Source organism: Vombatus ursinus, unplaced genomic scaffold, assembly GCF_900497805.2.
Source record: "Vombatus ursinus unplaced genomic scaffold, bare-nosed wombat genome assembly UNPS02014768.1, whole genome shotgun sequence".
Lineage (NCBI taxonomy): Eukaryota > Metazoa > Chordata > Mammalia > Diprotodontia > Vombatidae > Vombatus > Vombatus ursinus.
Genome location: NW_020954546.1, coordinates 24,344,716 through 24,368,972, shown reverse-complemented (window position 1 = coordinate 24,368,972; position 24,257 = coordinate 24,344,716). Strand labels below are relative to the sequence as shown.

Genomic DNA, 24,257 nt, shown 5'->3' with positions numbered 1-24,257 from the left:
AGGAACCTTGAGTAACACAGAACGTTAGTGCTGGGAGAGACCTTAGATCAGTGTCGTCAAACTCAAATAGAAATGGGGACCCCTAATCCGTATATAAGGAACCCTGTAGGTCACATGTTGGCTTAGTTTTAAAACTTAATGTTGTCTGTTGTATTTTTATTTATTTGGTTAAATATTTCTTAATTACATTTTAATCTGGTTCCAGCTTCACTCTAGAGTGCTATGGGTCATGGGCACCTCTGCTTTAGAGATTTTCTAACCCAAACTTCTCTTTTTACAGAGTAGGACAGTGAAACCCAGAGTAGGGGAGTGACTTGTCTAAGGTCACCTGGTTAGGTCTAGGGCCAGGACTAGAACCCAGGTCTCCTGAATCCCCGGTCTTTCTGCTATACCACAAGGTACAACACAAGGTTGTATCAGTCAGGTACCTACAATAGGTGCTGACTGAGTTTACAATGCTGTGATTTCTCTCAGGGCTTATTCTAACGGGCCCTGGCCTCATATCTGTGCTGAGGCATGATCTATGACTAATGTCTCTCATTCTGTGTCTGATAGAGAAACCTCAACCTAAGAGAGCCATTTCTGGGAACAAAGGCTGGCAGCATAACGGTAGACAAGGAGATTCTTGGGGCATTACCTATTGGGCTTTTCCCCTAATAACGATAATAGCTAATTTACACTTTGCCTTGGGATTCCAAAGCACTTAGACATAACGTTATCTCAGGTGATTCCCATAAAGACCTGGGAGGAACCAGCATTGTTATCCTCACTAGATAGATGAAGAAAGTTTCCTCCTATGTGGCTTGTTCAAGACCTGCCAAATATTCAGTGGTGTTGTTCGCTCTGACCGTGGTTTTGACTTCCTCTGAAACGAAGGGTAAACAGGTCTCCTGCTGAAAGGTCTGTGAAGACAAAAAGGTGAGGGAAATTGATCCTGACAGTGTAAACAGACCCAGAACTAGGAATCCTGGCAGCTGGGGCAAATCCTGGCCCTTGGGTAGGGCCTCTGCAGCAGCAGAAACACAGAGGACAGGCTGATACTGGTACAAGGAGACCAGCACGGTTGACCCCAGAGAATCCAGCCCTTACCCATGAGGGCTTGGGTGGGAAAGCTGTGCCCAAGAGAAAAGGGCCAAGTCCATAGTTAACGGTGAGTGGAAGACTATGAGGTGAGGTGTGGGCAATTCAAGAAGTATACCCTTCCCCAGAAAATGCTCCTCTCCCATATTGGTGTTGCTGGACAAAGGCCTATTCAATCCATGCTAGTTACAGCTCTTAGCGTAAGGAGACAATTCTTATTTTACTGAGAATCTCCTACCACTGTGGCATTGAGAGCTAAATGGCCCAAAGGTCTCTGCCCACTCTGTCTCCTCCATGGGAACAGCGGGACCCAGCAGAATCTTAGTCATCTTATAGAATGCTTTCCTCCGTATGACACATACATTGAGAATGATAAAAATTTTCAGGCATAACCACTCTGTGGTCAGATAAGACATGAGCTCTTATACCATGCATAGTAGAGAGACTAGTGATAACACAAAGCAGAAATGATTCTGTGCCTCCACTCAAGGGTCGGCAGAAAGAAAAATGTTTTGTGGAGGAATTGTTTACTACTACTACTATGATTTAATTTAATACTGCTACTATTAAATACTTTCTTCTTCTTCTTCTTCTTCTTCTTCTTCTTCTTCTTCTCCTCCTCCTCCTCCTCCTCCTCCTCTGCCACCACCACCACCACCACCACCACCACTTCTGGAATTACTCAGATTTCACTAGGGTGGTGTGAAGTTTGCCTTTGTCAACCCAGGGGAGAAAAAGTCTTTTACCTCTAAGCAGATTTCTTTCTTTCTGTTTAGATCTTTTAAAATAAATACACAAAACTAAGGGTGGAAACTCATCTTAAACCCTTAGCCTTTAACAAGGCAGGACTTCAATTCATCTAAGTCTTCTCAGATTTTTCTGAAACCATTCTGCTCATCATTTCTTACAGCACAACAGTATTCCATTACATTCATGTACCACAACTTGTTCAGCCATTCCCTAATTGATGGGCATCCCTTCAATTTCCAATTCTTTGCCACCACAACTGCTATAAGTATTTTTGTACATATAGGTACTTTTCCTTGTTTCGACAATATTTGTAAAGCCCTTTGTAAACCTTAGAGTGTTAATTAAACACTAGTTATTTTTAGTAAGTTCCTCTTCCCTGAAGGGCTTTTAGCTTTGTTAGTTATATCATAGAGGAGATTTCAGTTCAGGCACTGATTAGACTTAGGTGACCTCCGAATTCTTCTTCAATTATGAAATTCTGTGATTCTCAGCCTGGTGTTACTTCCTCACTGACAAGAATCCATTACAACACAACCTCAGCATTTCAGAGGACTACTCTAAATGTGCAGTTCATGGCAGAGAGAAAGGTTGAGTAACAGGCTGAATGATTGAGCAATAATTCAAAACCTGGAAGTACTGTTTTGACTATTTAAAAAGTATGCCCATTTCCAATGGCAAACTGATGAAAAACATGCCACCACCCCCTACCCCAGCAAATGATCAGTATCTGTGACAAGTCAATGAAAACCAGAAGGGAAAGCAAAATGCTTGAAAGAATCCACTTACGGAGCAGTTAGGTGGCGCAGTGGATAGAGTGCTCGCCTTGGCTTCAGGAGGGCCCGAGTTCAAATCTGACCTCAGACACATAACACTTACTAGCTGTGTGACCCTGCGCAAGTCACACCCATTGCCTAGCCAAAAAAAAGAAAATCCACTTAGGCTTTGGAAAAGAAGGGAAATCTCAGAGTTGAAAAACCTTTATTGAATCATGCCTGCCTCATGTCTCAAGACCCATGATTCATACCTGGAGGATATTAGCCTAGGTGTCTTGATAAGGTGGAGAGCTGGGATACACTATAAGGAGTCACCAAAGATGAATTTGGGCAGGGCAGATCTATTTGCCAGATACAAGTAGGTAAAAGTAATTTTTCCCTTTCCTTCCCTTTCCCAGGGGAGTCCTACTGCTCTGAGAGCATGAACTGATATGTAGAAACTGTTCAAGGGACCTGTCATGCCTAGACACTAAGCAAACATCAAAAAGTAGGAAAGACCTCGTTCATCAGAGCTGACTCCATGTCATAGAAAAAAAGAAGTGTGGTTGACCTAGGTGGTGATGGAAGGAAGAGCTAGATGCATCAACCTAGTAAACAGCTAACCAGAATCCTCCCTTTCTCCATGGGAATTTTAAAAACAGCCTTCAGACAGATGCTTGTGGGGAGGTCCCTCATCTCTTGTACAATCTCTATATCCTTAGTTTAGTCGGGGGAAAACTGAAGTATTTTTAAGTCAAAGGGCTGTGTGAAGTCTGACAAAGATCTTGTAGTTGATAGTATCTCCCCATCCCCCAAATCTGGCAGCAACCCCGTCTTCTCATGTATTCCCTAGGGGCCCTGGTCATAGAAGATGTTCAATAAATATTTGATTGATTAAAATGAGCCGAGGAAGCCCTGGTGTTTGGGTCTCCTTTCTCCATCTGTGCAGGTCTCAGGTTACCAGAGGCCTCTTCAGTCTTTTGGGCTCTGCTGCCTTTCTGTTCCCTGCCTGAGGCACAATGGGGCACATTTTTTTCTCCAGTTGTCCCCTGTCTGGAAGGGAACCCAACATGGGAAGGAGAACAGGGCCTCGGGAGCCCTTCCCTCACTATGGAGCATCTTAAGCAGCCTAGACTCCACCTCTTCTGAAGGATGCTTGCCAGAGCCCCAGGATAGCTCGGACCACCTGCAAGGGAGTAGGGAGAGGGAAGGGAAGGGGCAAAGGCTTACTGAATCCCGTTCCTGCCGCATCTTCAAGAAACCCATTGGCCCCGAACCCTGACCCTCTCCTCCATAAGTAAGGCCTTGGCTTCTACAACTAAACAATCTTCCCTTCTACCCCTAAGTTCCCCCCAGAACGAGAGCCCCCCCAAACCATTCAGACGTGCCTCCCAGGTTTCACCGAGCCCCGCCCCCTCCCCTCCATCCTCCGGATCCTAGTCTCCAGGCACGTCCTCGCGTCCTTGAGCCTTCTCACACACAGTGGGCGCGAGTGGTACCCCGCTGGACTGGTCTTGCTTTGCCACCCGCTCAGTGCTGGGACCGCCCCCCGCCCACGTACCCCACCCCCACCGTGCACGCGCCCTCCTGAGCTGCCAGAGAGTGCGGCGGTCCCCGCCCATCTCCCCAGGTCTCACCCAGCCCCGCCCCCCGCGGCCTTTGGCCGGACCCGGTCCTCAGTCGGCGCGCGCAGTAGAACCTTTCCCACGCTGCGCAGCGCGAGGCGCCCCCTGACCGGACCCTGCCCCGCCTCCAGCGCCCAGCCCCCCACGGCGTGCTCGGGCCCTACAATCGCCGCAGCTGCCGCCGCTGCGCAGGTCAGCCCGGGAGGGGGCTACGGCTGGACGCCTCGCCTCGGCTTGCCGAGCCCTCGAGGGGCGGGTCCCCTGGCCCCCCCCCGCCTCCGCCTCACCGGAGGGGCCGGGCCGCTTACGTCAGGGACCTGAAACCGAAAAGAAAAAAAAAAAAAGCCAGACAGGAACGGAAGGGGAAAAAACTTTTTCTTCTCTTCTTTCTCCTCGGGCCTGAAGTGTGGGGAGGAGGCAGAGGCAGCCGCAGTCTCATCGCGGAGGAAGCCGGGGCCTCCGGGTCGTCCTGCCGCCGCGGCCCCCGGGTCGTCCTACCGCCGCGGCCCGGGCTAGGGCTCGGGCACGGGCTCCGGCCGCCGCGCGCCCCCCGCCCCCCGCCCCCCGGGCCAGCATGTGGGAGCCTGCGGACTTCGAGCGCCACTGGAGGGCCGAGTTCCCCGAGGAGCCGGTGCCCGCCATGCAGCTGGACTCGGTGCCGGCCATGCAGCAGGAGCTGGAGCGCTGCAAGCTCAACCTGAAGCGGCTGCAACAGGTGCTGGCCGAGGAGAAGTTCAAAGTCATCTACCTGCAGGCGGCCCTGGCCCGGGAGAAGCGGGGCTACGACTGCGGCCGCTGGGGGGGCTGCGGCGGCGGCGGGGACGACGGCGGCGGCGGCTCCGGCCCCGGCCCCGCCGAGGAGGAAGAGAAGGAGGCGCCGGAGCCCCAGCCCCGGCCGGGGCCCTCCGCGGGGGACAGCGGCCCAGGCGGTCCCAACGCAGCCGCCCCGGCCAAGTCTCCCCACTATGTCAACCTGGAGTTTCCTGCGTGGCTGGGGGCGCCCGGGGAAGCGGGCGCCGTGCGGAGCTTGACCGCCGCCATCCACCAGCATCTGCTCCTGAGGCCCCGGGAGGAGCCCGAGCCCGAGTCTAAGCCGGAGCGCGCCCCCGGGGATGCCCGGCGGCAGGAGGAGCCCGCGCAGCTGTCCCCGGATTCGGCCGCCGCGGCTCCCAGCGCCAGCCCGGAGGAGGGCGAGGAGCTGTCCCCCGCGGAGCCCGAGGCCCTGGGCACCGCGGACGAGGGCGGGGACAGCAGCGACCACGACTTCGAGGTGGTGGATCTGAACGAGAAATTCGTCCTGGGGCACCTGCTCCTGGCACCCTGCCGCTTCCTTCCCCGCGAGGACGCGCTTGAGAAGCCCCCCCGGGCGAGCAGCCCCCACCGTTGGTTGCACCTGATAGGGGGCAAACGGCACCGGCGCAGCCGGGACCTGGACCAGCTGGAGGCGGAGGGCAAGGACGGGCGGTGCTCGCCTCTGGCTCCGGAGGAACCCCACTCCCGCGGGGCTCGAGAGCATCTCCCGCCCTGGAGGCGCAAGAGATTCTTAGGGGTGCCAGGCCGAGACTCGCCGGGCCATAGCTCCCCGGAGAGGGGCAGCGACTGCAGCTACAACAGCTCGGACCACGAGGATGTCTCCTCCGCAGGTAGGCTCATTGCTCGCTCACCGGCCCCCTTCCTTCTGCCCTCCCGGCTTCATCCTCCTCTAGACACCGATTACCTCTGTCTTTTAGCTGTCATCTACCTCAGGCCAGGACTTTTAACCTCTTGTGTTACAGAAGAAAGGCACTTCCCTCCTGTTTTGCCTACTCAGGCCAAGCGTGTGGTGAGCTTAAAAAGAGCTCCGATTAACGTAGCTGGGGTGAGTTTATGCAACTCCGTGGGACTTGAACAGATGTGGCTTAAGGGTTCTGTTGAGGCCTGATGTCTGTGCCTCCCCCGGGCTCAGTTTGGTTCTGTCTGCAGGGATCTCCCCTGATTGCTGCTGCCACCTGTCAAAGCCCTCAATGCTTCTTATCTGGACAGTTGCCGCAGTCTTGGAACTCATCACTCTTTTACTCTCTCTGGTAACTCTTATCATAAGATTAATCGACCTCATTATGCCACTCATCATTATCTGTCCCTCCAGGGGTTGTTTAGATAACAAGGTCGAACTTCTCCGTTGCGTAGTCGGTCCTTCCAGGCCCTCCTCTATCCAACCTCACTAGGGCTTTTCCAGCCTATAAAGCATCACACCCCTTTAGATTCCCTATGTGCTGCCCAGACTAGACTACTCCCTTGGACTACTTTTCCTCCTTCCCCTTTCAGCCTCAGGAAATCCTGTTCCTCCTTCAACCTCAAATGCCATCTCCTCCAGGAAGCTCTCCTAGATTTCACCAGCTGGAAGTAAGGTCTCCCTGCTCTCTCACAGTACTTCGTCCCTTTCTTAGGATACTTAAAGCTATGCTATTAGTTCACAGGGAATACATCTCATCTCCCTCCAAATACTCCAATACTCCAAATACAACCTCAAGGACAGGGCCTTGTCCGGCTTTGTAGCTCCCATGCCAAACAGGGTGCTAGGCACATGTTCTAAATTATATTTGTTGAATAGGTAGATGCATGAATGAGTGAGTTATTGGCAATGTATCTTAACAGAGCTAAGGAGGAGGTAGGAAGGGGAGCAGCTATGTGACTTGTGGTCTTTCCTGTCAATATTTGCTTAGTGTTTGACCATGACATAGTTAATAAAAAGCAGAGCTCGGGTTCCTACCCTGGCTCTGTAACCCCAAATGTGGTCTTCTTTTCACTGTATCCCATCAGTTATCCACAGAGAAGGGATGCTTTGGTGTGGGGACTGAATCACATTGTGACTGAGGGCATGGGGTTCCTGGAGCCTGCTTCTCTTCCTGCATACTGAGGGGAAAGAACATTACCCATGCTGGGATGGTTCCAGAATCTCCATTATTAGATTTTATCTGGGTGAATCTGTATTTGAATGAAAAACTATCCACTTTGCTAAAAGCACTTTTAGGGAGCCCATCAATTCATATGTTTTCATCAATTACACTTATTCATTAGCAGAGAATGGGCAGCATTTCCCATAGGTAACATTTTTTCAGCTCAGGCTAGGAACAATTTTATATGCCACTTTAGCTTAAAGGATGCAGGACACTGCCAAGGTACTGCGAAGTACCAAAGGGTCTCCAATACTTCCTCCAGCAAACTGTATGCTGTTGGCCCAGTGTAAGAGCCTGCTCCAAACTCATCTCCTCCAGGAAACTCCTAGTGAGTAATGGTCCACACTTCTAGAACCCTTAAAGGGGTTAACCCCTTTAACCTTAAAGGTTGCTGAGTGATTTCCTCATACCAATCCTGAGTGATGCAGGACATATCTACTTTCTACAGATGAGGAGGGGGAGGACCTCTCCCAGGGCCACATGCCTAGTAAGTGTCAGAGCCAGGAATCTCCAGGTTTAATGCTATTTCCACTGGACCCTGTGCTTCTCTCTCTCTCTTTTTTACACTCAATGTCTCCATTTCCATTGCAGTGGCCACATTTAAGGGCCTTCTCACAATCCTCACCCTTTTCTACCTCTCAGCAGCATTTGCCCTTCTTGATCACCTTCTCTTCCAGGACATCCTCTCCCCTTCAGGTTTTCATGACATTGCACCCTCCCAGTTCTCCCCCTTCTTAGTCTCCTTTGCTGGTTCTCCATCCATGTCATGGTGACTGATCACTGTGGGTGTTCCCCAAGGTTCTAGCCAGGACCCTCTATACTGTCTCACTTGTCAATCTCATTAGCTTCCATGGACTCAGTTATTATCTCTGTATCCATCTAATGATTCCCAGATCTCTGTATCCAACACTATTCTCTCTTCTGAGCTACAGTCATCCATCACCAACTGCCTTTTGAACATGGATGTACTCACGTGTCCAGAACCAAACTCAGTATATTTCCTTCCAAACTCTTCTGTCTTCCCAGTTTCCCTTTTACTGGTCAGGGCACCCCCATCTTCTGTCTCCCAGGGCTGAAACCATAATGTCATCCTTGAGTCCTATGTTTCCTACCACGTATCTAATATGTCACCCAGTCTTTTCATTTATGTTTTCATGACATCTCTCATGCATGTCCCGTCTCTCCATTCACACAGCCAGCCGCCACACTGGCAAAGGCCCTTACCACCTCTCACTTGGACTGTTACAGAAATCTGATTGCTCTCCCTGACTCAAGTCTCTCCCTACTCCAGACCTATGATTAGTCTGTCAGTAGTGTGGAGCATGGACTGAAGAGAGGCCAAGACTAGAAGATGCTTTTGCCATTAGGAGGCTATTATAATATTCTTCTTCTTCTTCTTTTTTTTTTTTAAAGGCAGTCAGGGTTAAGTGACTTACCCAGAGACAGTCAGCTAGTAAGTGTCTGAGATCACATTTGAACTCAGGTCCTCCTGACTCCAGACCCAGTTCTCTGTCCACTGTGCCACCTAGCTGCCCTGCTATTGCAATATTCCAATCCATTCTCCACTCAGCTACCAAATAATTTTCCTAAAGCATAGGGCCATAGCCTTCCCTTTCCCCTCAACCTCCCCAGTAAATATTAGTGGCTCCTTCTTACCTCTAGAAGTGAATCTGAAGTGCTCTTTTGGTATTGAAAGTGCCCCATAACCTGATTGCTTCCTGTCTTCCAGGTTTCTTACTCTTTCTTTCATGCTTTCAGTGGTCCTCCATGCTGCTTCTTCCTCAAGCTGCCCCATCTCCTATCTTCCTGACCCTGCTTCTCCACTGGCTGCCCTTCAGGCCTCCAGTGCTCTCCCATCTCCCTTCCCCCTCTTAGTTTACCTGGCTTCCTTTAAGATTCAGCCCAAATTTACCTGTTACAGGCTTTTTCCAGACCCTGTACCATCTCCTCTGAGATTACCTTCTATCTAATCTGTCTATATCTTCTATGTACATAATTATTTCCTTATTGTATACACTCTCAGAGTGGAAGCTGCTTGAAGTCAGGGACTGTTTTTGCCTTCATATCTCCATTGCTTAGCACAATGCCTGGCACATAGTAAGCATTTCATAAGTGCGTTTTGACTCACCTGGTCCTAATACCTCCATCTCTACTCATCTCTTTAGTATTCCTTAGATGCTGTAGCTTGGCCTACTGCATTTAATGTGTCCTTGTTCATGTCATTTTCTTTTTGAGCAGTCATACTTTTTCAGCTATGTGTTCTGTTTGCCCTGTTAATTATCTGTGTGACCTTGGGCAAATTCTTGAATGTCTTTAGGTCTCAGTTTTTAAAAAGTAACTGGGTCCAGACTAAATGATCCCTTCTAGCTCCAAAAAATAAATTGTACGTCTTTGCCCTAAAGGACAGAGACCATGTGTTCTACATAATTCCATTTTCTTTATGTCTTCTTGCAGCCTTTCAGAATACTCAGTGAACATGTATAAAATCCTATGTACAAGGCCGTGTGCTAGGTATGGGAATACAAAGACAAAAAACCCTGAAACAGTCCCTTCCCTCATGGAGCTTACATTCTATTAGGGGGATACAATGAGCACACATGTCCATTTCAGGAGGGAAGGTTTAAGAAAGGCTTTCTTTGTAAAGGAGCTGGTACCTGATGTGAATCAAGAAGGAAACTAAGGATGATAAGAATCAGAAGTGAGGTGAGAAGTGGTTCCAGCCTTGGGGCAGCTTATTTGAAAGCTTAGAGGTAGGAGCTATAAGGTCAAGTTCAGGACATGCAGAGTAGAGCTGTTTGCCTGGAAGCCACCTTATGCTCGGGCCTTTCCTGCCCTCTCCCAGACTTTCCATTCAGAGGTACTTTGAGTCAGCTCCTAGATGTCTTTTTAATGTAATACATTGTCTCCCCTGTTAAAGGGTAAATTCACCAGTTTTGTCTTTGTATCCCCAGTGCTCCGGACAGTGCCTAGCATGTTAATAAATTCTTTTTGATTGGTAAATTGACCATAGTGTGTGTGAAAGGATGAAAATAAGTCTGGAAAGGTAGGTCGTGTCTGGATTCTAGGGGGCTTTAAATGCCAACTTTTTTTTTTTTTTTGGTGAGGCAGTTGGGGTTAAGTGACTTACCCAAGGTCACACAGCTAGTAAGTGTCAAGTGTTTGGTCTGAGGTCGGTTTTGAACTCAGGTCCTCCTGACTTCAGGTCCAGTGCTCTATCCACTGCGCCACCTAGCTGCCCCCTAAATGCCTACTTGAAGAGGCTGTATTTTATCCCAGAGGCAAGAGGGAGCCACTGAAGATTTTTGAGCATTGTAGTAACGTTGTCAGACTTAGGAGATTAGTTTTCCAAATGTATGGATTGAAGAGAGGGAAAAACAGGAAGCCCCCTTTTTCCAGTAGGGGGCTATTGCAGTAGTCCAGGTGAAAGTGTGACTTGGATAGATGGGCAGGGGAGGAAGAAGGGGAAGGGAGGGACGGGGAGAGAGAGAGAGAGGGGGAGAGAGAGAGAGAGGGAGGAAAAGAGAGGTAGAAGTAAGATTGAAAGACTTGGCTACTGGTTGGCTCTAGAAGGGGAAGGAGAGGAAATGGTTGAAGTTGACTCTGAGGTTAGGAACCTGGGTAATGATGCTGCCCAAATCAGGAAGTTTGTAAGAGGGGTGGTTTTAAGGGTAAATGATCATGAGTTCTGTTTTGAAAATGTGAATCAGTCAGTCAGTAAGTATTTATTAAGAGCCTACTATGTGCCAGGCACCATGCTAATTACTAAGGATCCAAAAAGAAGCAAAACAACAACAATAATCTCTGCTCTCTCTTTGGATCTAATGAGAGTGATGTGATTTTCCATTTGGGATGACCAACAGACAGTTCGTGATACAGAGCTGGAATCTAGAAGAGAGATGGAGGCTGGATATGTAGATTTTTGAAGTAATCTGCATAGAGATAACAACTGAAACCATAGGAGTTGACCAAACCACCAAGAGAGGATATGTAGAGAGAGGCCCAGGACAGAACTTTGGGAAACATCCATGCTTGAGGGAACTGGGGTGGGAGTGGTAAGGGGGGGGTATGATAGGGGACGGGGGCTGTGGGGGCAAAAGATGGATGGTGATTCAGTAAAGGAGACTGAGAAGAGGAGAATCAGGAGAAAGCCATGTTCCGGAAGACAAGAGAAGAGAGCCTATCCAGAAAGAAAGGGTGGTCAGCAGTGTCAAAAGCTGAAGAGAGGTCAAGAAGGGTGAGAATTGAGAAAGATCTATTGGATTTGGCAATGAAGAGAATGTTGGTAACCTTGGACAGAGCTCTTTCTTTCAATGAAATGGTGGAGTTAGATTCCAGTGTGCAAGAGAAGTGGGTGAAGAAGTAAGGAAGTGAAGATATCAGGTGTGGAGGACTGTCTAGGAGCTTGGCCTGAAAAAGGAGGAGAGATAGTTCTTGAAGGATGGCAAAGACCACAGAAGTTTTGTTTTTTTGTTTAATGGGGAAAACCTGGGTAGGTTTGTACTTGGCAGGGAAGTAACTAACAGAAAAAGAAGGAAGACAGAGTGCACATAGGAGTGGTGGAGGAGGAGGGAAAAGAGAAGATGATCCAGTGATTATTGGTTCTAATTCCTGGACTAAAATGGTAGAGGGTGGGATCAAAAGCATAACAGAAAGTTGGCATTAGTAGGATGGGCTCCCTCTTCCTCAGAGACTGGAAGAAAGGGGAAGAGAATGTAAGATGATGGAGAAGGTTTTTGAGATTTGGAGAAGAGGGAGCTTGGAGTACACGTCCTTGATTTTATTCAGTAAAGTGGGAGATGAAAGAAAGGAGGAAGGGGATGGTATCAGGAAGCTTCATGAGGGAAGAAAAGGTTTGAAACAGAGCATGTGGGGAGTTTGATAGTATGCGCTCAAGTAGAAAGAAAAAAATACAAGAAAACAGAAGAAAGCAAAAAGTTCAGAAAGGAACACAAATATGGCAGTTTTGTTACTACCTTATTAAATTTAATATACTTAAAATCAACCAGATGTAACAAATGCACAGTTCTATGCACAATGTTTTTTGTTCTTTGTATATTAGAATGTTTGTTTGTTGGTGATTAAATTCACATTAAGAAAAATTTTCAGAAGAGTCAATGGGGAAGAATAAAAGGATTATTTCCCTACTCCCTTTCCTCCAGTCTTTTCCTTTACCTTCCTGAACCCCTAATATCCTGGTAGAATGTAAGTGTCTTGAGGGCAGAGAACGTTTCATTTTCGTCTTTTTGTCCCCAGCACCTCCAGTAGGGCCTCACACATTTTGTTGTATAGTTGTTTTTCAGTTGTGTCTGACTCTTTGTGACCCCATTTAGGGGTTTCTTGGCAAAGTTACTGGAGGGGTTAGCCATTTCCTTCTCTAGTTCATTTAATAGATTAGGAAACTGAGGCAATCTGGGCTAAGTGACTTGCCCAGGGTCACACAGCTAGTAAATGTCTTAGGTCAGATTTGAACTCGGCAAGATGAGTCTTCCTGACTTCAGGCCTGGCATTCTTTCCACTGTGCTGCCTGCTTGGCATGTAAAGGGCCCTTAATACATAGATGCTTGTTGACTGAGTGATTGTCCAGTGATGGGCATGAAATTCTCATTGCCATCCAGGTGACTCTTAGTATCACAGACCTAGAGTTGGAAGGGCCTGCAAAGGCCATTTAGGTTAACCCCTTCATTTTACAAATGGAGAAACTGAGATCCCAGAGAAGTTAAGTTGCTTGTCCAATGACAGTAAGTTGGAGTCAAGATTTGAACCCTTTGTTTCCTGACTCCGTTTGGCCCCTGGCTGCTGTTTCTCCTTGGGATTGGTACCCTTCTGACTCATTCTTCTTCACTAAGAAAGTATATCTTTGCAGGATTTTACTCAAAGCTTAAGTGGTGAAGGGTGGGGAAAGATGTGGTGATTTGATTATCTTGAAGTCTTGACACTCTGTCATCATACCCTCCTTCCTTCCCTGCCACCCTAACCTCCACCCACCATTTATGGCCCTCAATACTTGAACAAAGGTCAAGTCTGTAACCCAGAACTTTATTGCATGATTTGAGTTTTATTTTATTTTAGAGTCATGGTAAATATGGCTTAGTCTCTAGATAGCATGTTACCCTTCTCATAAGGGGGCCCCCTCACTGAGGTGTCCTCTCAGTGGACACCATGGATCTGGCAGATTCCCAACCTGTCCTTACTCAGTATCCCAGGCCTCAGGAAGACCAGTTTAAATGAGTACTTTTGGTACTTTTCTTCCATTTTTTCTTTTAAAGCATCCTGCACCAGAAGATTGGGAGGGAGAAGGTCTCCAGGGCCTCAAAACACAAATTACATCCTCCTCTAGTCAATTAAAAGCCCTAAGCAGTTGGACCTGGTGAAGAGCTGAGAAAATGTACTTCTGCCCCCTAATTGAGAAAATGTATTTCCAACCTCCAAAATGAAGATTGAGGGGGGAAGGGGGGGGCTCTGGGAGTGTGCTGAACTCCCTTTTCTCCCTCTCTTTTTAATCTTTGGTACAATGGATAGCTTGCTGGCTGAAGGAATACTACACGGAAATGTGTCGATGAAAGTTTTTTCCCCCATTTTCTGCATTCTTTCTATTCTTGGCTGCATAGGTTTTATTTATACAGGAAAATTTCAATTTAAAATAATCAAAATTATCCATCTTACATTTCAACAATGCTCTCGCCTTATAATATGGTTTAAGGTCTGATACTACTGAATCTGCTTCCTTTACAACTTTCTTCCCTGGTTTCTTTGAAGATCCTGACCTTTTGTTCTTCCAAATGAACTTTGTTATTTTTTTTTTTCTAACTCAGTAAGATTTTTTTTTAGTAATTTAATTGGAATGGCATTACATAAATAGATTAGTTAGATTAAATTATCATTTAAAAAAAATTATATTGGTTTTTCCTGCCCACAAACAATAACTATTCCTTCAGTTATTTAGATCTAACTTTATTTGTATAAAAAGTGTTTCGTGTTTATATTTGTATAGTTCCTGTGTCTGTTTTGGCAGGTATATACTCAGGTATTGCTTCATTCCCACTTGATAAAATGGTGGAAAGATCACAGATAATAGATTCCGAGCTGAAAGGGAGCTTAGAAGGTTATTTGGCACATGTCCTTATTTTACAGATGGGAAACTGAGACCCAGAGTGGTTAAGGGATTGGTCCAATGTCTCTTTGAATCAGACGAATATTGGCAATTTGTCCCTTTCTTTCCACCACCCCTGCTCCCCCTCCCCTGCCCAGCACGAACAAACTGCACAGGAGCATTTTTCTGCTCTATGCTGTGTTTTTGCCTTTCTTTGTATCCCGAGGGCTTTGCACTGTGTCTGGCATAGAGTAAGTGCTTAATAAAGCCTTGTTGATTGATTGATTTCTACTCTCTCTATCCCTTGGATACTCACCAGGTAATTAAAAAACAAAAGCCTTGTGGTTCTTTAATACTCACCTAGCAGGTGGGTGGCTCTTATGGAGATTGTTTTTGCCTTTGGTCAGGCCATTTATCCAATCGAATGAGGATTCATTAAGTGCTAGATCTGGGCTAGGCACTGGGGATGCTGAGGCAGAACAGTATAAATTGAGTAATGGAACAGAACAGTAATACTGAGTCCTTGCCATGAAGAAACTTTCATTCGACTGGGTGGGGAGGGGATAGGGATGTTTTAATATCATCTTTGTGTACCAACACCCAGCACGATGCCTGGCACATAATAGGGAAAGAAGATAGAGACTGGATCTGTGGTTTCTTTGTCAGAGGGAACTCCCAGATGGAGAAGCTCCCTCTGCCAGTGCCTGTTAGCACTTTTCCTGCAAGGACAGTCTTAGAGAGTTGTCTGAGGCATTGGGAGGTTGAGTGACTTGCCTAGGGACTTATGTGTGAAGGGCCTGGAGGCCATGTCACATGAGGATCCGATGAAGTAAGTAGGGATGTTTAATCTAGAGAGAAGACTTAGAGGGGACATGATAATAATAGCTGGCATTTACATAGTGCTGTAAGGTTTGCGAAACACTTTACAAATATTGTCTCATTTTATCCTCACAACAAAATTTGGAGGTAGGCTTTATTATTAACCCATTTTACATGAGGAAGCTGAGGCAGGCAGGTTAAATGACTTGCCAAGGGTTACCAGCTAGTGAGTTGTTTGAGTTGGAATTTGAACTCGTGTCTTCCTGACTCCAGGTCCAGTGTTGTATCCACTTTGACATCTATCTACGTGATAACTGACTTCAGGTATTTGAAAGACCTATCATTTCGAAGATGGACTATATTTGTTCTCATTAGTCCTGGAGGTTGGAAGGAGGAGCTCCCAGTGAAAGTTGCAAAGAGTCAAATTTCCCAAAGTGATATAAGGTGCCTTAAGAGGTGAGGTGTGAGGGACTGTCTGATGTTGGCAACTACCAGGTGGGCGTTGTGGCAAGATTGGGGAAGAATCTGGGTATTTGGAAGTCGAGGCAGGGGCTGTGGTAGGCGGAGTCGTGGTGAACTGGGATGGGTTGGGTACGGAGAAGCCCTGAGGCAGTGGGCAGTGCTATGTGAGATAAGCTGGGTGCAAGGAAGTAGCTGGAGCTTGTGCTCCTGAGGCAAGGGGCGGTGCCACGTGGGAGTGGGACGGCAGAGGACGAGTTCCCTTTGCTTAGTCCCCTCCCTATATGCAACGTCAACCCCAGATGCCTCCTTCCTGTGACCTTCCTGACTTCCTGGGTTCCTTTGTGTAGCACTGACCCCAGACGCCTCCTTCCTGTGTCCTTCCTGACTTCCTAGTACTCTGTCTATGCACTAATCCCAGACGCCTCCTTCCTGTATCCAGTCCTAGCCTCCTGCGTCACTCCCTCTCCCTTGGTGTGCTAAACTCAGACAGCCCCTTCCGGTACCTGACCCTACAATCATTGGCTAGTAAGAGGGCTGGAGAGGAGGGGCTAGTAGGTACTTAAGGAACGAGTGTGGTCAGATCACGAGCGCTCTCTTAGCTCCTGCTCTGTTGCTCTGGCCTTCCTGCTTGGCCTTGCTGTGATGGCTTGCTGTGATGGCCTCTGAATAAAGCTCTGGTGTTGGCGCCTCCTGATGGCTCGTCTCTGTGTGTTTATCCGGTTGAGGACCGAAGACTGATGAGTGAGTATGACTCTGGCAGCCTGCTCCTTATAGGAGGAGTGTTCGGCGCGGCCGGCATAAGGTCGGCGCGGCCGGTGCAGTGAGGGCTCCCCTGAGTTGGAGGTGTTCAAGCAGAGGCTATGTGACTACTTATTGGTTCTGTTATAGTAAGGATTCCTTTTGAGGGTGTGTTAGACTAGATGGTGGCTAAAGTCTATTTCATCTTGCAAATTCAAATCCTGTCATATATATATATATCAGAGACAATTCTTGAACTGGCTCCTAAACCAGATTTCTACCCGCCACATGATACTCTCTGTGTCTCATTGTGGGCATATCTTAGGTGCTTCATAAAGGCTTGTTGATGGGGGTTGAACATATAAAGAGCTAAGTTTATGCATGATAATTTTAGGATGAAGGAGAGAGATCGCTTTGGTCCTGTCTATCCCTTAGAGGCCCCTCCCATCCCTGAACTCACTGAGAGAGGACAAAGGGTGAGGGTCCTCCTTAAACTGGGAGACATTCATGGCTTTTCATAGCATGGCATCTCTAGCACTTAGTATGGTTCCTGGCACATAGTATTCTCTTAATAAATGCTTGTTGACTTCAGAGGAATTAGTGATCCTGAGTTTTCACTTGTCTCTTCCCTTTCTAAAATATCTTGACACTGTTCTTCACCCAGCAAAAAGGTGGTTGCATTTCAATGGGACTATCACTTCTCTATCCATTGTGGCCTAAGTTAATTCCTGTTAGCTAGACTAAATTGCTCAGCATGGCCTTCAAGGTCCTCAATGTTTGAGCTCCACTGTATTCATCTGACCTTATTTCCCACTACTCATCCTGCTATAGTGAAACAGAGCCTTCCAGAAGAGTTTCCTTTCCTTTGAGTCATCTTGTCATTTATATTCTTATACTGTATATATTCATGCCACCATTTTGTCTATATTTACTCTCTTATATTGGATATAACCACATTTATGTTGTACACACTCACACTGGCACAATCTATAGACATTTACACTGTTACCTTGTTACATTGCAGACACACTGCGTAGTTATATGTTATACTGATACATTATAAATATTCACACAAGGACATTATATACATTGACACTGTTACATTGTATGCATTCGTACTATCATATTGCATGCATTTACATGGTTATATCATATACATTTACATGGTCACATTGTATGTATTTATACTGTCATATTGCATATATTTATACTGTTACATTATATATGTTGTTTGCCAGGGTTCTGCTCATTTCACTTTGCATTGTCCATAGAAATCTTTCCGTGTTTCTTTGGACCTCTCAGGTTAATTTCATATTACTGTATGATAATATTCTACTAAATCCATATCCCACATTCTTCAATCAATGGACATCCACTTCCCCCTCCCCTCTAGTTCTTTATGACCACAGAATGCTTCAATGACTCTATATAAAATTTTATATATACTGGACCTTTGTTCTGTCTTTGACTTCCTTGAGATATACGCCCAGTCAGGGTGATTACTGTTACCTGAGAGTATCAAAAAGGGTACCAAATACTTAATCCCTTTTCTTGCCTAATTTCAGATTGATTTTTTTCGAATGTTTTAGTTTTTTCCCTCCAATTACATGTAAAATTTTTTTGACATTTATTTTTAAAAAACTTGAGTTCCAAATTCTGTCCGTCCCCTCCCCCCTCATTGAGGTCAGCAATTTAATATAGGTTATACGTGTGCAGTTATGCAAAACATATTTCCGTATTAGTCATGTGAAAAAAAAACACAGACCAAAAAAAAACCAACAACAACAAGAAAAATAAAGAAAGTTTAGAAAAGTATGCTTTGATCTGTATTCAGGCTGTATGAGTTCTTTCTCTGGAGGTGGATAGCATTTTTCATCATGAATCCTTTTGAATTGTCTTAGGTCATTCAAAGGGATTTAGACAATGGTTGGACTCATTCAAAGTTACACTGACAGTGAATTAATGTGCCTGTCTTCCCAAAGCCCCTCCAATACTTGCTGTTCCTGGTTTTGAGTCATCTTTGCCAATTTTCAGGGTACCCTGAAAATCGGCCGGTCTTCCAGGCGCTTCCCTGGCCTGTGGCTGCCCCTCATTGTGGGTTTTGAGGGGATGACTCTGGCCATTAAATCGTCCTTCAGATCAGTATGAAGCAAAAACATGACTTACATTTTATCTCATACCCTGAACATTTTCCACACTGGTGGATAGGCCTAAGATACATTGCTAGTCACCATCTGGGTGCCATGACTGCTTAAGCTGTTTTGGAAAATGGTCTCCTGTTTATGTGCATTTGCTAGTCTTGGAAGCAAAACACCTCTACTTCCCACCTGGTTCTTCTTACCCATTTTTATCAACTGTGTAACTTCATTCAAAACCAAAGTAATCTCCCTTATTATTTTTTCACTGTACCTCCATGATGATGATGCTACACTTGCTGTGTCATCGTCCTGTATCTCTACCTTGGAGGTTACCGTACAGGAAATCTGGTGGTTAGTTTCAGCCTGCCTGGGTGAGACAAGATCATCAGCAGGGGAACGGTCTCAAGCTTAGGTCACAGTTAGCAGCTGCCAGACAAATTGGGTTTTGTTTTTTATTCTTAATCATTGCATTGATTCTTAGAAATGATTTAGAATAGCTTCACTGCATTGAAATAAAATAACCAACCAAAAAAATAATTGGACAAGTAGTGCAGACAGTGCTGTATTTGTATTCAGGAAGACTTGGCCTCAAGTCCTGGCTCAGTCACTTGGTCCCAGAGGGAAGAACTAGAAGAACACATGGGCCAGGCCAGAAAGATCTCGGCTGAGAAGGAAGAGGAGGGAGTAATTCCCCAACTGATGCTCACAGTCTCTGTGACTTTGGGAAAGTCATTTGACCTTTTGGAGTCCTAATTTCCTCATCTGTAAAATGAAGTGGTTAGATTTGATTTCTGAGGTCCCTTACAGGTTTAAATCTTGGACCTGAGGATGAGGCATATGTTGTTGGCAGAGATAGTCCATCAGCTGTAACATTGGACAAGTTGTTGTACTTCTTCTCTGGGTCTTGTTTTTCATTTGTGAAATGAGGGCTGGTGGAGTAGTGAACTGTTGATGTCTCTTCCAGTCTATGAACTATGAATTCAGTTGGCTCATTCTAACATTGAAGGCCCTTGGACTACACCAGCCATCTTTCCCATCCTCCTGTCTGGATGTTGGCGAAAGTGAGGAGTAGGTGTAGTTTGTTTTTGAAATGCTTTCATCCCTTTCATCTGTTCCTCTCTCTCTACTGGTTACTCTCTTGACTTTTGAGAAGGGGTGTGTGTGTGTGTGTGTGTGTGTGTGTGTGTGTGTGTGTGTGTGTGTATGAATGTGTGTCTAAGAGAGAAATCAAGTGTGTGTGTGAAAGAGAGACAGAAAGTGTATATGTGTGTATGTGTGTGTGTATGAGACAGAGAGAGAGAGAGAATGAGAATGTGTGTATATATCTGGTAGTTAGATTCCTAGACTAGTTCACAAAAAACTACTAGAACATGGCTGAAGTACTGTATTACTTTATAGGAAATAAATAGGAGCCCTCCATGGAAGCTGTGCTGTGCATTCTCTTTGCCAAGTGTCACTTACAGAAATCCCTAAAATATATTACTTTTTTTTAGCAGCCTCATTGATTAAATAGGTTTTGTAGGCTGATCTGAGAATTTAACTGATATAGTTGTGTACTAGTGTAAATTGTATACTAGTTTTTCTGTGGGGAAAAGCTATTCCTTGTTTCAAAAAGCCAGCTTAGAAGAAGACTTCTGGAACATGACCAGTGAGTTGGTCAGGCTGCTTTGGTGCTGTGCTAGATAGAGCTGGTGACTCAGGAGTTTATGGCTGGTGAAGTTTTTTTCCTCTCACATCTCCTTTCAGCAGCCCTTTTGCTCAGAAGAGCCTCAGCAAATATTCACCCTTCACAGTCCCTAATCTTTCCCAGCTGGGCTTGTGTCAACACAGACCAACCAAGAAACTGGAGAGAGTGCCTTTGAAGGGAAGGGAATGTTCGCCCCTGCCTGCCATCTGGCGCCCCTGAGCAGCCCCCAAACGGTTCGGCCGGTCTTCCAGGCGCTTCCCTGGCCTGTGGCTGCCCCTCATTGGGGGTGGCCCTTAATGAAGGCTCAGACAAATATACAGAAAGGTACACAAGGAGTTGATGATAGGAAAGACCCTGGAGAATGGAAGAGATACTATGGAACTGAAGCAGGGCCGATGAGTTTAAAAAAAAAAAAGGGGGAATTGGTTTGAGTCTGTAAACTTGTGAGCTTATGAGCCTGGGTTTGATTTCCAAGAAAACTCTGTTATTAAAGGTTTAGTTTGTAAGCATTTAGAAATGGAAGTCGTGCTTACTGTGAACCCATATAACTTCATGAAGAACAAATCTTACCAGGCCAACCTTGCTTACTTTTTGTCAGTGGTGAGGAGCAGCACCTTAGCTCATGCTGTACGCTTAGATCTTTCACGCCAGCCTGGTGGTCAAGGTGAAGAGATATTGGGAGGAGGGGAGGGGAATGATGCAGTTAGGTGGATTTGGAACTCACCTCAGTCTAAAAGCTAATTGCCACCGTGTTGATTTGAACAAGGAAGGAGGTCTCTAGTGAATGGCTAAATGAATAAGAAAGCATTTATTAGGCATCCAGTCTGGAGAACTATTCTAGTCATTGGGTTCCAAGCACAGAAATGAGACTGTCCCTGCCCTTACAGTCTAATAGGAGGATACAACCCAAATTCAAGGATGGGGACCAGGAATGGATGTTTTCATCTGGAGAGTCACAGTGATAGTGAGTAGAGCCTTATGGCATTTGATTGTCAGACTTCTCTTGGATACTCACTTGCTGCTGTCTGGGTTTTTGTGACACTGCTATCTCTCTTTTTTTTTTTTTTTGGCAATTGGGATTAAGTGACTTGCCCAGGGTCACACAGCTAGTTAGTGACAAGTGTTTGGTCTGAGGCCGGATTTGAACTCAGGTCCTCCTGACTTCAGGGCCGGTGCTATCTCCCTTTCTTATCTGACTACTCCTCATTCTCCTCTGCAGATTTGTTATCTGTATTATGCTCCATAATTGTGGGTGTTCTTTGAGACTCTGCCCTGGACCCTCTTTTCTTTTCTGTCTCTTGGTGACCTCATCAGCTCCTATGCGTTCAGTTGTCTATTTCAGTTATTTCCAAATCTATACAGCCCCAATCACTCTCCTGAGTTCCAGGCCCAAATACGTGTTAGACATCTCACACTAGGCATCTCCATCTTCACATGTCCAAAACAGGTCATTGCTTCCCCGTGCCCCAACCCACCACTCTTCAGAACTTTCCTCTTTCTGTTCATCACTATCCTCCAGTACTTATATTATTACTTATATTATCATATTACTTATATGTATTGTCTCCATTGCTTGAATATAAGCTTCTTGAGGTCAAGCAGTGGCTCATTTTTGTCTTTAGCAACTTGCATAGTGCATAGTGCATTGACCCTTAGCAACTTGCATAGTGCCTGGCATATAGTAGGTAATAAATGCTTATTGATTAATTGACTGATTCCAGTAATGATAGTAACATTAATTTGATTTCTGTCCTCAGAGCAAGAAATGGCAAGAGTGTGTGTTTCAGGGGTGTGGTGGGGGGAGGGTGGAAGGTGGTACCAACATTGAAGCATGGTCTGGATAGTAAGATGTGTGTTCTCCATAGCTCCTGGTTTCCTGATGGTTAGTTGGATGGGATGGGACCAGCTACAGAGAGTAGGTTAGGTGGGTTTTCTCACTCACCCACCCATAAGGCTATCACAGCCTCAGGGGCTGAACCTGAGTGATTTAGTCACCCTGGGATGGTTGAGCTTGGTCCTCTGGAGGTCTGTGCCTGTGTCTAAAGGTTGCCATACCTGGTAGGGAGAAATGGGGCAGGAGAGGATCAGATGGCAAGACACCTGTTCTGGGTATAGCCTGGTTTCCTGGTGGATGGCTGGATGGAATGCAGTGTGGAGGGCCCCAAAGCTCTCTCTTTGGTCCTGGGCTATTTGACATTTTAATTATCTGTGTGAAGGTACAGAGATACTGTTTTATCAAATTTACAGATGACAGAAAGCTGGGAGAAATACCTAATGTGCTGGATGACAGAACCAGAATCCAGAAAGATCTTGATGAGGCAAGGATGATGAATGGAATCCCATAGGATGAAATTTTATAGAGAGAAATGTAAAGTTCTACATTTTGGTTCAAAAAAGTCAACTTCTAAAATGCAGAATGGTTGCCATGTAGTTAAGGAGGAGGGGAGAATAGTTTTCTTGGACTACAAGCTCAAGAGGAGTCAACAGGCTGATATGACAGCTAATGTAATTCTCGGCTCTGTGAGGATGCAGGAACGAGGAGGGAGATTCGAGGGACTCTGTCACATCTGGATTATTTTTGTTGTCTTGGGTACTGTAGTTTAGAAAGAACACTGACGAGCTGGCGTGTCCAAAGACAACCAGGAAGCCGACAGCCTTGAGGCCCTCTCGTTCAGAGACATGCTGGAAGGAATTAGGGGTGTTTAGCCTGGAGAAGACTCAGAGACTCAATGACTTTCCTTAAGTGCTTGAAAGGCTGTCATGAGGAGAAGGGAGTAGACTTGTTTTGTTTGGACCCAGAGGGCAGATTGGTGGATGCATCAGAGGCACATCTAGGCTTGATGTCAGGAAGGCTATCCTCAAAATTGGAGCTGTCTGAAAGTTCAATGGGCGGCTTGGAGGTGGGTTCCAGTGGCGACTGGATTCCCACGACCTGGGGATATTATAAAGAGGATTCTCGAGCAGGGCCAGGTTGGACTTGGTGACCTTTGGGAGTCCCTTCCAAGCAGTGGAAAGTAGCCATGTCAGCATTAAGTTTGGCTTCTTTCCCCATTCTCTGCTACCAAACCTTTCATGTTTACAATGTAACGTCCTTAAGAGCAGAGATTGTTTCATTCTTTGCAGGTGATGGATGCCCCAGAGCCTGGCATGACACCCTGCACACAGTAGGTGCACAACAAATGCTTGATGATGGATTGATTGTTTTTCTACCTCCCCTCTGGCATTCTTCCTATTCCTCTCCCAACTTGTGAAAGTTGAGAGTGGGGGGAGGCTGAGGACCAGTGGGTAGTACTAGAAGAACTGTGTCTACAGCTGGAATAAGTTGCCAGGGTAAAAGACTGAAGCTGTGGCTCTTTGCCATTCATTCCCCTAAACTATACAGAAATCTGAGGACTCTGGAAGCCCGGCTGCTTTGAATAACCCACAAGGATGTGCAGCAGAGCATCCAGTTACAGAAGTAACTTACAGCTTGGGTCTGGCGGTAAGGTGAGCCAGAGGCATCCCAAACTGCAATGAAAATTTCCCTTATGAAAAAAAAAAAGCCCTTCTTTGCATTCAGCCTGCCTCCCATGAGTCTGACTGTATAATTGTGTTGCTGCTTCTGTATTTTTTTTTCTTTTTAAGCATCTCAAGAAATTCAAAACTGGCTCCTGCTGACAGCAGCCAAAGCCTTGCTGAGCGTCAGTTCTCTAATGAGCCTCACAGAGGGCTCAGTTCTGACCCAGGACAAGGCAAGGCATTGAGTGCACACACGTGGCCGGGGTCCCAGGGAGGAGCGCACAATGCTATCTTTGATGTGCTGCTCCCCTGGGAGTTCATTATGCAGATTATGCCTCTATTTGGGCTGCTTTCCCTGGCCCTCTCACTGTCCCTTCTCCATTGTCTCAGAAGGGCACCAGTCCTGGACTGGACGTTGGGTGTCTCCTGCTGAATGCCTGATGTTGTTGGTGGTGGCAGGGCTGTGCCTAACCTTTGCAGGCTGGCGAGTGGAAAACAAAATCTAGTGATATGGGTTGGCATTGCTTGGGAGTGGGTGGTCAGGGAAGGCTGCCACGCTGAGGCCCATTGTCCTCCTGGCTGACCCGCTTGGGGAGACAGCATGGTTTGGTGGAAAAAATTGACATGGAGTCAAACAGCCTGAGTTCAAATCCCAGCTTTTCCACTTACCACCTATGTAACC

The 24,257-nt window shown here is 46.3% G+C and overlaps 1 protein-coding gene across 1 annotated transcript in view; it reads left to right on the top strand.

Moving 5' to 3' along the window:
* Nucleotides 1-4,781: 4,781 nt before the first annotated feature.
* ABR (ABR, RhoGEF and GTPase activating protein) overlaps nucleotides 4,782-24,257 on the top strand; it is a 297,476-nt gene continuing 278,000 nt past the window's right edge. The window contains exon 1 of the mRNA XM_027861657.1: nucleotides 4,782-5,850. Within this exon, the coding sequence (XP_027717458.1) occupies nucleotides 4,782-5,850 (1,069 nt within the window). The remainder of the gene's footprint in view (nucleotides 5,851-24,257) is intronic.